The sequence below is a fragment of the Monodon monoceros genome, unplaced genomic scaffold (assembly GCF_005190385.1).
Source record: "Monodon monoceros isolate NGI ecotype Baffin Bay Population unplaced genomic scaffold, NGI_Narwhal_1 Super_Scaffold_10, whole genome shotgun sequence".
NCBI lineage: Eukaryota > Metazoa > Chordata > Mammalia > Artiodactyla > Monodontidae > Monodon > Monodon monoceros.
The window spans coordinates 40849557-40862215 of record NW_021703766.1 but is presented as its reverse complement, the minus strand read 5'-3'; the positions used below and the strand labels follow the sequence as shown (position 1 = coordinate 40862215).

The 12659-nt window shown below is 63.7% G+C and overlaps 1 protein-coding gene across 2 annotated transcripts; it reads right to left on the bottom strand.

Annotated features, from left to right (window-relative positions):
- Positions 1–555: 555 nt before the first annotated feature.
- Positions 556–12528, bottom strand: LRP3 (LDL receptor related protein 3). Of its 2 annotated transcripts, none has more exons than XM_029205739.1 (7): positions 12392–12528; positions 10426–10473; positions 4980–5118; positions 3400–3614; positions 1822–2938; positions 1445–1577; positions 556–1206 (listed from the first exon to the last, which is right to left on the bottom strand). In XM_029205739.1, exons 1-7 carry the CDS (start codon positions 12462–12464, stop codon positions 622–624), a joined length of 2310 nt encoding a protein of 769 aa, XP_029061572.1. In that variant the 5' UTR covers positions 12465–12528; the 3' UTR covers positions 556–621. The 2 variants fall into 2 exon arrangements, with proteins under 2 accessions (XP_029061572.1, XP_029061583.1); XM_029205750.1 differs by having other exon boundaries at positions 646–1225.
- Between the last annotated feature and the right edge of the window lie 131 nt (positions 12529–12659).

Here is a 12659-nt window from a genome sequence, read left to right as displayed (position 1 = left end):
CCCTGTGCCCACTTTCCCAGCCCCGCAGTACTGCCTGGGAGATTGACCCCTCAGCCAGAGGGCAAAGGGCATCAACCTGGCCAGGCCCGCGCTGACCCCACAAGCATGAGGTTGGGGACAGAAGCCTCCTAGCCCAGCTCCTCCGGGGCCTGCTGCGAGGATGGAGGAGGGTTCAGTGCCACCAGAGTGCCCACCATGGACTAGGTCTGATGTACCCATGTCCCTGTTCAGTCCAGGGACAGCTCTGGTGCCCCACAGGGTGAATAAAGGGAGAAGCCACAGGAAACATTCCAGGGAGCCCTGCCCTGGCCCTCCCACTTCTCTGGAAAAGGATTCCCAGAATAGAGTCAGGGGAGGTAGGCATGGGCCCCAAGGTATCTCGTGTACCCTGGGGCCCTGCAGAGGGCGGGCTCATCACTCCACCCTCGCCCCACGTTCAACCCCCTGCAGTCCCCTGCCCACCATGCCCAGCAGGGGGGCCAGGGCACTGATGCAGGAAGCTGGCTGTGCTTCTGGGTGGGCCTCTCCGTAAGAAAGAAGGACACGGAGGCAGGGTAGAAACGACTGTGTATTCCCTGGTTACAAAGCGGGGCTGTGGCGGTCATCAGCGTGTCCGGCGGGTCAGCAGACCAGCAGGGCCTCGTCGTCACTGGCCTCCAACGTTGGGGAGCAGGGTGGCGGGGGGCTCCTGCAGACACCCAGTGGCTCTGGTGGGTGGGGGCCTAGGGTGCTGCCGGCAGTGGGGGCCGGGGGGTGAGGGCCCTGGGCCGAGCAGGACTCCCGAGGCATGTCCACAGGGGCTGGGTTGTCCACCAGAGGGTCCCTGCCGGCCTTTCTGTCCTTGTGCACTGGCCTGGCCTCTGGGTGCCGCAGGCCCGAGGGGGGCGGCACAGAAGGCCCCACCTCCGGTGCGTGGCTAGGGGCGCCGGGGGGCCCCTCCCCGGCTGCCCCTGGGCTGCCTGTGTCTGTTAGGGGTGCCGGGGGGTCTAGGCCAGCCCCCGGTGCCGGCTGGAGGAGCCCATCGCCCAGCACCGTCTGTGAGGTGCGCGCAGCCGTCAGCAGCGGGATCTGTCCGCGTGGTGCCCGCGGCCGGTGAAAGAGCCGGTTCCAGAGGCGGCCGAGGCGGCGGCGGGAGGGCCCGCGGCGGGAGGCGTGCCGGCGCATCTGTCGCCGCATGGCCGTGCGAAGGTTCTGTAGCACCGAGGCCTGGAGGGTGGGGCGGCGGCTGAGGGGGCAGAGGTCAGCACGACCCCCGAGGACCCAGAGACCAACTTGTCCCCTCCCCGGCCATGGCCTTCTATGTCACCCTGTCCAGGCCTCATCTCCCGCCTCCCTCGACCCCTGGACCAGCCTGGCCGCACGCTTTCCGACCTGGCCCCTCGGCCTCCCTGTCTTGGGTGTTTTCCGAGGTCTGGCCGGTGGGGTCTCACGCCCTCTGGCTCACCTGTGACGCACTGTAGACGGGAAAGTCCTCCACAGGTGGAATGAGGCCCTGTGCAATGAGCTGCCCATAGGACGGGGGTGCCTCTCGCCGCACAAACTCAGCCTCCAGGCGTGTCATCTGGGTCTCAAAGGCCCTGAAAGCAAGGGCAGAAGGGCAGCATGGCGGGGCTGTGGGGACCCCCCACTTTCCGCCTCCCACGGGGGCTCCGCAGCAGGACGTGGGACCCCGTCCTTCCATCCGGACATCCCGAGGTGCCCAGACCCGAGAAGCCCCGTGTGGATGAGCCCCAGCTCACAAGCCCACAGCTGTACGAACAGTGAGCCCAGGGCCTCGCTCCAGAGACAGGAGGAGAGCGAGGCTCTGGCCCCGCCGCCCACCTGTACTCCTGCGTGCGCAGGGAGTAGAGCTTGAAGGCGCAGCCCAGGGCAATGACGAGTAGCAGGCCGCAGACCAGGCTGCCAATGAGCGCGGCGGTGATGACCTTGCGGGGCACGGCCGCCAGGCAGCCGTGCTCGTCGCTGCCGTCCTGGCAGTCCTCCTGGCCGTCACAGCGCCACGTCTCAAAGATGCACAGGTTGGTGCCACAGTGGAAGGTGCCCGGCTGGCAGGAGAAGCAGTTCTTCTCGTCGGCGCCATCGGGGCAGCTTTTCTGATTGTTGCAGCGGTCGGCCGGCGTGTAACAGAGGCCGCTGCCACCCTCACAGGGGTACTGGTCGGGGGGGCAGGCGGGGCAGCCCCGCTCGTCCCGGCCGCTGGCGCAGTGCCACCAGCCGTCGCAGCGCTGTGGCTCCGAGAAGCAGCCCTGCTCGCCCGTGTCGTCCACGTCACCCTCGCGGCTGCTCCCGCACGGCTGCTCCCACGGAAGGCAATAGCCCTTCACCTGGTAGGTGGCGTTGAAGCCGTGGCCGGCGCTGCGGGCACGGGCGTGGTAGGCCACGGTGAGGCGGCCCTGGGCGGCCTCGAGGCTCACGGGCCGGTGGTTGCTGCGGTAGGAGAGCGTCTGCAGCAGGCGGTCCCCACGCTCGCCCAGGCCCTCGTATACCTGCACGTAGTCGTCATAGCCCAGCCGCAGTTCCAGCTGCAGCAGCACGCGCCGTGGGTCCTGTGTGTCCACCAGCCACGTGCAGTGAAGGTCCGAGGGCCCACGGGCCGCACCGAACAGGTCTGGGGAGGCGAAGGAGCCATAGAAGCTGCCCAGGCGCCGGCCGCAGGCCAGGTCGGGGCAGCCAGCCTCGTCGGAGCCATCGCCGCAGTCCTGAGTGCCGTCGCAGCGCCGCTCGGCGGGCAGGCAGCGTGTGGAGCGCGCCCCGCTGCAGGGGAAGGTGCCCCCGGGGCACAGGCTGCCTGGCGGCTCGGAGGCAGGCGCCGAGCAATTGCCCTCATCAGAGCCGTCGCCGCACTCATCCATGGTGTTGCACTGCCACGGGCCCGGCAAGCACTTGCCGTTGTCACAGCGGAACTCGTCAGCCTGGCAGGATGCCTGGCCCAGCTTCCCTGTGGGGTCAAGTGCGTAGTAGACACAGTCAGGGGCAAGCAGAGCTGCCCTCCAGCCTGGGGCCAGCAGCTGGCGTGTGGTGCCCCCATCCCAGCGGGGCCTCTGCAGGGTCCAGGGAGAGGCAGGATCCCAAGAGAAGGGCCCTGGACTCTCCATGGCCAACTGAGGGGCAGAGACCCTCCAAATGCCAGGGCAGGCCCAGATCCTGACCTGAGCTGGGGGTAAGGGGTGAGCTCCCCACTCTGGCCAAGTCTACGAAGTGGGGTCAGTGACCTCGAGGGGCTCCAAGGCACCCTGAGGCAGCAACATGACCAGTCTCTGTCCCAACACTGGGCTCCAACTGACACGTCTGCTGGGGGAGACCCTGCAGGGAGTGGGTCGATGGAGGGTGCCGCCCTGGCCCCCCAGGAGCCCGTGTGCACACACTGAGGTGCCCCGCCCGCCCTACCACCGGCATCACCTCGGATGTATGAGAGACGGAAGCCCTGGGCCTGGCCGGAACTGGAGGCATCTGAGTGGAAGAAGATCCAAACGTGGTCCCGGGCAGAGATGAAGGCGGGTGGGATGGCGGAGCCGCAGAGCCGGAAGGCCTCCTGGCGGGGCGGGGCCGCTGGGCCCAGCATGAGCCAGTCCAGGGAGCACTGGTGGGACTCCTCCACATCAAAGTTGCGGAAGCTGCGGGGGGCGGAGAGGGCCGCCGACATGGGTGGGTGGCCAGGGGCCAGCAGGGAACGGTCATGCCTGAGCTCACGGCAAGGACGGCCAGCCCCACTGTCCCTCCTCTCCTCCACTCCCGGCTGCTCAGTGGGCCCTCCAGGGGTCTGAAGGTGGCTCCGTGAAGAATCAGGACAGTGTGGATAGCCTGGGTCACATCAGCCCCAGTGCAGCCTCTCCACCCTCGGTCAGCACACACACACACACACACACACACACACACACACACACACACACACACACACACACGGCACCCCAACCCAAGGCCAAAGTGGAGGGGGAGGCAGGAGCCCCATCGTAGGCAATTCCCTCCACTTACACTCTCCCCTGAAGGACAAGGCCCAAGGGTTCAGATCCCCACCATGCTGGCTCTGCTGGGACAGACCCTGCACAAATCCCAGGCTTGTACACTGAGGGGACCCGTGCACACCGGGCTGGCCTAGGCTGGGGCTGGGGCACAGCTCAGCACCTGGGGAGAAACACTGGCCCTGGACACCCTGGCCCAGGCTGTGGGATAAACAGCGCCATGGAGTTCTCTAGAGGGGGCCAGGAAGGGTGGAGTCTTTGAAGAGACTCCCAGAGGCCACAGGGAAACGGGCACAGACCCTGACGGTGCCCATCACATCCCTGTGCCTTGGAGCGACTGGGGGCTTCCGGGCTTTGCATTTAGGAGAGTGACTCCCCACGATCTCCCCAGTCCAGGGGTCCAGCCTCAGTTCCGCCATCTGATCACCTCACCCCGTTTCCCTCTGCATGTCCCCGCAGCTCAAGCGCCTGGGCTCCTGCCTGGTCCCCGTTCCTGCCGAGACCACCCCAAGGCCCCTGGGGAAAACGTGCTCTGGGCTCAGTGCCAGCCTGGCCTCAAGCCACCCCTGCCAGGACAGACAGGACACCTCTGCCACCTCACAGTCCCAGGGCTCCCCTCCCTGGCAGGCCTGAGGTGACGGACAGCCCCGCAAGCCCATGAGAGAGGCTCAGGGCAGGACGAGGCCCAGGTCTGGGCAGCCAGCACCAGAGGCCCACACTCACATGCTCACATGCACACAACTCATACACGTGCACATGTAGACTCACACACGTACTTGCACACATACACATCTGTTCACTCGTGCCCACCACACGTGCTCACACATGCACACACACCTGTCCTTTATACCTGCTCAGGTGGGGCTCACGCACATACACAAGCACACGTGAGTGCTCACACATGTGCACACACATCTGGTCACTGGCTTGCCACATGCCCTCACATGCACACCACCACACTCACATTCAGTGTGTGTAGGCCCACATCGGTTCCCTCTGGCACCCCCGGGGCCCCCATACCTGATGGTGATCATGTCCCCACGGTCACCCTGGATGTACCAGCTGCAGTTGGTACCCGGTGGGTAGTTGAGGGGCCAGGCTGGGCTGTAGATGACACCGCGTCGTTCCGTGTGCTGCTCCAGCTTCCCGCTGCAGGCGGCTGTCAGGAGAGGAGGCTGAGAGGTGCTAGCCTCACCTTTGGGTGGGAGGGGGTAGTGAGGGAGGGGGACACTTGAGCCCCCCATGGCTTGAGCACAGGCCTTCCCCGGGGTGGGATCAAGGCCAGCCAAGGTGATCACGGCCAAGAGGAAGGCCACAACTCGAGACTTCGTGGAAGTGGTGTGTATGGCGTGGGCCAAGGAGGGCCCACCTTGTGCCCCAGAGCCTAGGTCTTATCCCTCATCCCCGGCAGGGCTGGGAGCGAGCCCACCAACTCCCCTTGGTGCCTCAGTGGAGAATCTTGCAGCCCTAGGCAGAGGCAGACCCACTATGTTTCCCTGCCTGTTCCCCTCCTCCCGCCCCGGGGCTGACTACAGGCCTCAGCCCGGGAGGGAAGGGGCTGTGCTCACCCAACACGTATTTACTGAAGACCTACTATATGGCAAGCACAAGCGGTAGGCATGCTCGTAAGACAGGCAAAAGCCTGGCTCTGTGGAGCTCACAGGCTGGGGAAGGAGCAGACAGGCTCTGCAGATACCCTCGGTAAAGTGAAGATTATAAAACAGGCCTGAAAGGAGGACCCGATGTCCCAAGGTGGCTGGAAGTGCAGGCTGGGTCTGATGGCACCTTGTGTGGCATCTGGGTTCTATCCTGAGCATAAGTGGGAAGCCACCGGGGTGGATGTTGTAACCAGATGAGGAAACCGAGGCTCAGAGAGGGTAAGTGAGCTGCCCATGGCCACACAGCAGGTAAGTCAGGGCCCACCCTGGTCCTCTAACGGGCTCGGCCTCTCACTGCCAGCCTTGAGCCGACGCACTGATGAAGTGTCTACCGTACACTGTGTCAGGGACGAGCTCAGGGCATCACGCCAGCCAGCACGGGTGACGAGTGCCTCTGTGCCCTGCCCCACCGGCCTCACTTTACCCACATCATTACACGTGCCCTCTGCTTCCCAGCTGAGCCCACCCAGCCTAAAGGTGGCAAACCCTGCCCTGGTATGCCCTGGCCTTCCCAGGACCCGGAAGGCCCTGCACTTGGCTGCCCCCACCCCTCACAGCCCCTCAGTCATACTTCTTCATCTGATCTTCATGACAGTCGGCAGCACAGGTGGGGCCCGTTATACAGATGGAGAAACTGAGGCTGGGGGAGACAAATGATGACGCTTTTCCGGAGCCCAGCAATACCACCTCCTCTCTCCCACTGCCTGGTCCCTTCCACCGTTGCCCTGGAAGTAGGGTCTCTCTGCTAGCTCTCAACAAGACTCTGAAACCCCAAAGGGCTCAGGTACAGAAGGGAGAGTGAAAGCCCTCCAGACACCTCCCACAATCTTAGGAGGGTACGCGCGGAGGTCCGGGTGATCCAACACTGTGACTAGCAGGGAGTTAGCCCCCGGCGATGGCTCACAGGAGCATCAGGGGACTAGAAGAGAAACACCCACCCTGACCCTAAAGCGAGGCTGACCACGCTCAAGTCACCGTCAGAGCGACAGTCGTGGGTTGGCGAGGTACGAGCCAGGGTTCTCCGCTTGGCACTCAGTGTGGCCTGGGAGGCCAGATTTCTCACAGCCCAGGAGGGTAAGGACTAAACAAACGGAGGGGCGGCCAGGGGCCTGAGCAACATGTTCCCTCTGACGGGTGAGGCCGCCGGCTTTATGGGCCTCACAGAGATGCTGGGTGCTGACCTGGGGACACCCTGGGAGGTGTGAGGTTATGACACGCAGAAGAGGCTTCTCCTCTTACAGGGTGCTGGGTGGGAGGTTCCCAGGCAGGGCTGGGAGCACATCTTCCCCCCACACAGAGTCTCTAAAGCAGAGGTTACACCTGGAGTTGGAGGCTCCACCAGCCAGTGTGGGAGTCATCCCCTGTCCCCTCCGCCCCCAGGACAAGGCCTGAGGCAAAGCAATACCTACCCTGGCCCAGACGCTTCCCCTATGGGATGCAGCACTCATGGAGGCCAGGTTTCCCACACTGGCCAGGGAAAGCCAGGCCCGCAAGGACCCGTGTCTGGCCCTTCTTTCACGAGTAGGGAAGCCTGTCTCTCCAACCACCAGCCTAGTCAGGAGCAGATGACTGGACAGCTGCCAGCCCAGCTCTGCCCCTCAGCAAAGCCCCTGACAACACATTCCCCAAACAGCCTCACCCCTCAGTGCGCCCTGGCTGCCCCAGAAATTCCCACGTCGGGGGCAGCAGTGTCACTCAGTCACTGTTTATTCTTCTCCAGAGGGGGCCACAGAGGCCATGATTTCTGCAGCCGTCGGCCTGGCCCATGCAAAGTGACCATGGTGCAGGAGGGAGGCCAGAGTCCGTGCAGGGCCCCAGAATGGACACTGCCTGGCCATGGGCCTGGAGGGCACCATCAGCTCAGACCACCGGCCCCAGGCTTTCTAGTTTCTGTGACGGCGGGCCTCACCCGCATTCCACCACCACCCCAGGACCCAAGCACAGGCAGGGGAAAGAGCCTCGTGAATCCAGTCCTGGGGTCCACACTGCCAGAGACACGGTTGCACCCTAGGCCCCAGCTTGTCCATCAGTGAGATGGAGTCAGTGGGTGCTGCCTGTCTCAGGGTGGCTGGGAGATCTGGGGGAGCGGCAGTCTCTAGGCAGACATGCGTGCGCTGGGTTGAGCAGGGGGGATGCCCATGGGAGGTGAGGGTAGTGATGGGGTGTGTGATGATGGGCGGGCAGCAAGGGGAGCTGGGAGATACCGATGCAGGGTGGAGGGCCTTGGGGGGTGTTTGGGGGCAGTCAGAGAGGTCTGTCTGAGCTTAACTGGAGGTGGCCTATGTTCACTCGGGCAGAAGGTTGCTCGGCCCTCGGGTCGAGGTGGCCTGCTCAAGGGGGCAAGGGATGACTGAGCACTGTTAGACCCGTGTCCTTCTTTCCTGGTCCAGAGAGACGTCAAATACTCCTGAGAGGGTACAAGCAAGGCCTGAGGACGCGCAGCGTACAGATCTGGTTTCCAGAGGCCATCGTCACTCCGGACACCCTGCTGGTAGAACCAATGACAGGGAGCTGGGAGCCCCACCAAAGCACTTGGGCGCAGCTGCCAGGTGAGGGGAGAACAGCCTGAAGACCCTGCCCAGGCTCACCACCCCGCCGGGTCGCAGTGGCCACAAGGCAGAGCCCAGAGTCGGGTGCGGGAGGTGGGTGGCCCGACCCAGTTAGTGTCTGACAACCTGGGGCAGGACGGGGTCTGAGAGGCAAAAACCTGTGAGGTTCCCGGGCAGCCCAGCTGGGCCCTGCGGGGGGTCTGAGCCCAGCGAGGGCTGGGAAGGGGCAGGCCAGACAGTGATGATCTGGCCTCCTCACAGGAGGAATCGCAGGGAAAGCCTGAAAACTGCAGCGGCATGAAGCTTTGGGTGGAGGGAAGCACCTCTGGCAGCACGAACCGGTCTCCACTTCCCTCAGCAATGCTAGAGGGTCAGCGATGGGCTCCAGGACAGTCCCAGCCCCAGACCACCACCTGGGGCCACACAGGACACCGGGGGGCGCCATGCACAGGCAGCCTGGACCCTGCTGGCGGCCACACATGAGGGTGGACCTGGATGGCTGTCTTTCCCGGCTCTAGGAGTGGACCTTGTCCCTGGAGCATTTCTTTTCTAAACGTCTAGCCACATGCCCACCCGCTACACCAGCAGGAGGGCCGGCCTGGGTTCGCATTTATAAGACCTGACGCCCTCACGTGCCCTTTCCCCATGCCCACTCTCTACCATAGCCACAGACACCTGACCCAGGTGAGGTCAGTCAGTCTTCTCCTGGAAGTTGGGGTGGAGAGACTGGGTGGTCAGCTGTGGGGGCCAGGACGCCAGGCAGGGCCGAGGCTGGCTCAGTGCTGAGCGAGGCAGGGCCCTGGGCCAGCAGAGTCAGCAGAGGAGGCCAGGCTGCCGGAAGCAGGAGCTGGTGGGCAGGGAGAAGGGGGCTGAGGGTGCATCTCAGAGACGGGCCCGTGAGAGCAGCTTCTGCGGACCCTGAGCCTCCCCCTCCCAGGGACCGCAGCCAGCAGAGAGCCCCCTCCCTGAGCCGGCCTCAGTGGGTTTCTGCTGCAAGCCGGGCCCTGAGCAGAACTAGAAATCCCGGGTACCTCCTGCCCCACGATGCAGCTCAGCACACAGCGAACAAGTCCGCGGCCCCCAGACTCCAGCTCCCAAGGCCCTTCAGCTGTCTCACAGCGGGACCAAGGGCCACAGGGGCCTGGGCCTATGCATTCGCCAACCCCTGGCAGCCCCCTCAGCAAAGGACAAATGCTCCTGATGACCTCAGCCTCCCTGCCGCTCCTGGCAGCCTCTGCTGTGCTCGGCACGAGGCCCAAGCACAAAGACGGCCAGTGGATGGACGGACCCACGCGGACAGGCAGGAGGCAGCCGTGGACTTCTAACTGTGTTTTCTTAGACTCCATATGTCTATCTGGCATCCACTAACCACAGGGCCAAGCTATCAGCCAAAGTGTTTACCTCTCTCCTGCAAACCAGTTTGCCTGAAACTGGTCTTCCCTGGGCAGACTGGCTGATCCGAGGCTGAGTCTCCTCACTGCCTTCTTATCTAACTCACACACCAAGCCAATATTTCATCCCAGGGTCAGGTACCAGGCACCGAGAGACCACCCCCATAGCCCAGAGCCCTCGGGAATTATTCAAATTAGCCAGTCCTAAGCTAGTCCCCTGCCCTGCCCTGCCTTTCCCACTGAAACGCCAATCAAGCCTCTGGCCTAGGCCTTCCCCTCACTCCTATGTCTGCCTTGACCAAACCTGGTATTTCCCCTGTGACCCTATGTGGCATGGCATGTGCTCTCCTCACAAGACACATAAGTAATAAATCTCTCCATCAATGGCTTTGGTCTCTCGGTGTTGTCACTCAGCCATATCTTTATCAGCTAAATCCCAGGTATAATTTTAAAGCAGGCAGGCATCTCATGGCGCCCCATGGCCCTCTGGGAACCCTACAGCCTACAGGAAGCACAATCCGTCAATTGTGTGGGCTGTGACAGTTTCCTAGCGGTATTAGGCCACCATGTGCCAACGCTGTGCTGAGCACCTTACCTCATTTGCCCATTTAACCCTAATAAGCAGGCTTTGGGGTAGGGCCTGTTATTGCACCCATTTTACAGAACAGGAAACTGAGACTCAGAGAGGTGTAAGTTTGCCCAATGCCAAACAGCTCCTTTGTGATGCAGAAAAGATTCCCAGGGATTGAGGTAGAAAAAGGCCAGGTGACCTCAGGGGTGGAGCCAGGATCCTGAAGGCTGGTACTCAGAGGTCACTAAGCCAGGAGGGCAGGGAGGAAGGGAGGAAGGGGAGAAGCATCTTACTCACCTAAGGCAGGAACGGCGCTGCTGAGCCGCCCGGTGAGAACAATGTTCACTGCGGGAGACACAGAGAGAGTTCAGTGGATTGGGGGAGCGGGGTGGCTCTTGGGGCTCAAGCACCTGGGGCACAGGTCAACACAGCCCAAACTCCAGGCTGGTTCTCTTCATCTCGCAGGGTAAGGCCCAGAGTGCTGCCACAGAGACTTGTGCTCCCACCCCAGTCCTGCTGGGATGGGCAGAAGCGAGAACCTCGGGGATCTCAGAACCCACCCGAACACCCACAGCGGAAGAGAGCAGGGTGCAAGCCTGACTGCACCAGACAGCTCCTGCCACTCGCCACACTTGGGAATTCTAAGTTACTTGGGAGGGGGTGTGTTTCTGTTTCCTCTCAGGCTTGGGAACCATGGGCCTGGACCATCCTTCAGAGAGAGGCCCTTGCTCAACCTGGGCAGGGGCCCTGCTTGTCAAGGGCGCTCCTGCCACCCTGTAGGGCTTCCTCCCTCTGAGGGGCCTCTCCAGCCAGGGAGGGAGGGAAGCAGTTCTGATCACACCCATTTTACAGGCACTCACAGCCAACAGCGTTCAAGGTCCTCCTCACTGTGCCATGCTGACCTTGAGAAGAGAGGCAAAGAATTTGCCTGCCACCTACCCCTTCAAGTACCCACCACCATGGGATTTGCCCTTTGCTTTCATCTACTGCTTTCCTGCAGGGATGATGGGAACGGAAGATATGGGCAAACTCAACTTCCAGGGGTTCAGGGTGCCTCCTTCCCCAACATCAAGGATGTCAAGGGAGGCAGAGAGCATCTCTGCAGGGGTCAGCCCCCACCTGGTGAGGAAGCAGGGCCAGCTGCCCCCTAGCAGGACACCCAGGCTCTGCTGGGCAGAGCCTATGCCCCATCTGGGCAGGGAGGGCCTTGGGAAGGCCAGAGGGTCTGCCCCTTGCCTTGCTCCCCGGGGAAGCCCAGCACCCAGCAGCACGTGACCACTGTCAGATTGGAGAGTGGGCACTCTGGGGGCCGTGGCCTTTACTGAGACCCGCTCACACAGCTAAGGCAGGGGCCTTCCCCCAGCTCCTGGGTTCTTGGGGGTAGAGGAGGGTGCCACCTAAAATGAACAGGCTTCTTTTTTACTGTCATTTCACTGGCTTCAGCCAACCTATTGGGGTTACAGAGCCTTCACTAATGACACCATAGGGTGTCCCCTAATGACCCGGGACTTAGATAATGGCCTCCCTCCTTCATCCTGGTAAATAAAGGAGCCATGTGGCCTGAGGATTTAACTCCTTCCTTCCCCTCTCCCCCACACAAGGCCCTGGAAAGGTGGACAGAAAAACTCTGGTAGGGCTGGAGGGGTGCCAGGCCTGGATGGGTCCCTCGGCCCTCCCCAGACACACCACCTGGGCTGATGAAGCCTGCACCGCTGGGTCTGTGAAGCCACAAAGGGAAAACAGGAGTCATTCTAGCAGCTGCCTCCTGCCCGGCATCCTGATCCCGGCTCCGGCTAGCTCCCGCCCCCAACCCACTCTGGGCAGGAAATAGTTCCTTGTTGAGGGGGCCACCGGCCCCGGCCCGGCTGGCTTCGCCTTTGTCCGCAGCTCCGGAGGCCCCCGACCCCCCATCGCCACCAGGCTAAGCACGGGCAGCCCAGGCAGAAAGCCACTGCCTGCCAACCCCAGGCGCCTGCACAGCGGGCCGCCCTGCGCACCGCTCACCCGGGCTCCCGGACGCTCTTCCGAGCCGGGCGGGAGCCGGGTCTCCGCGGCCGGAGGCGCCCTCCCAGGCCTACGACCCCAGCAGGCCGGGGTCCTGGGAGCCGCAGTCTCCGCGGCCTCCGGCGGGAGCACTTGCAGTGCCCGCTCCGGGAACTCCAGCCGCAACCGGGGAAGAGGGGCGCCCCGGGTGCGACCAGGGAGAGGTGTGGAGCTACAGAGGCAGGGGACAAGCCCCGGCGTGCCCGCGCGGCCCACTCACCCAGGCAGACGACGGCGAGCTGCGCCCGGGCGCCCGGCGCCGCATCCGGCCCCGCGGCTGCCCGCTTCTCCATGCCGGGGCCGGGCGGCCGCCCGTGGACGCCGCCTCCTGACCCGCGCCTGCGGCTCCGGCTCGGGCTCGGGCTCGGGCTCCCGCGGCGGCTGCGGCCCGGGTGCGGGCGGCGGCTCCGGCGGCGACTTTGTGAGGCGGCGGTGCAGGCCCGCAGCGCGTGCGGGGCCACATCGGCCGCGGCGTCACGGGCCCCGCG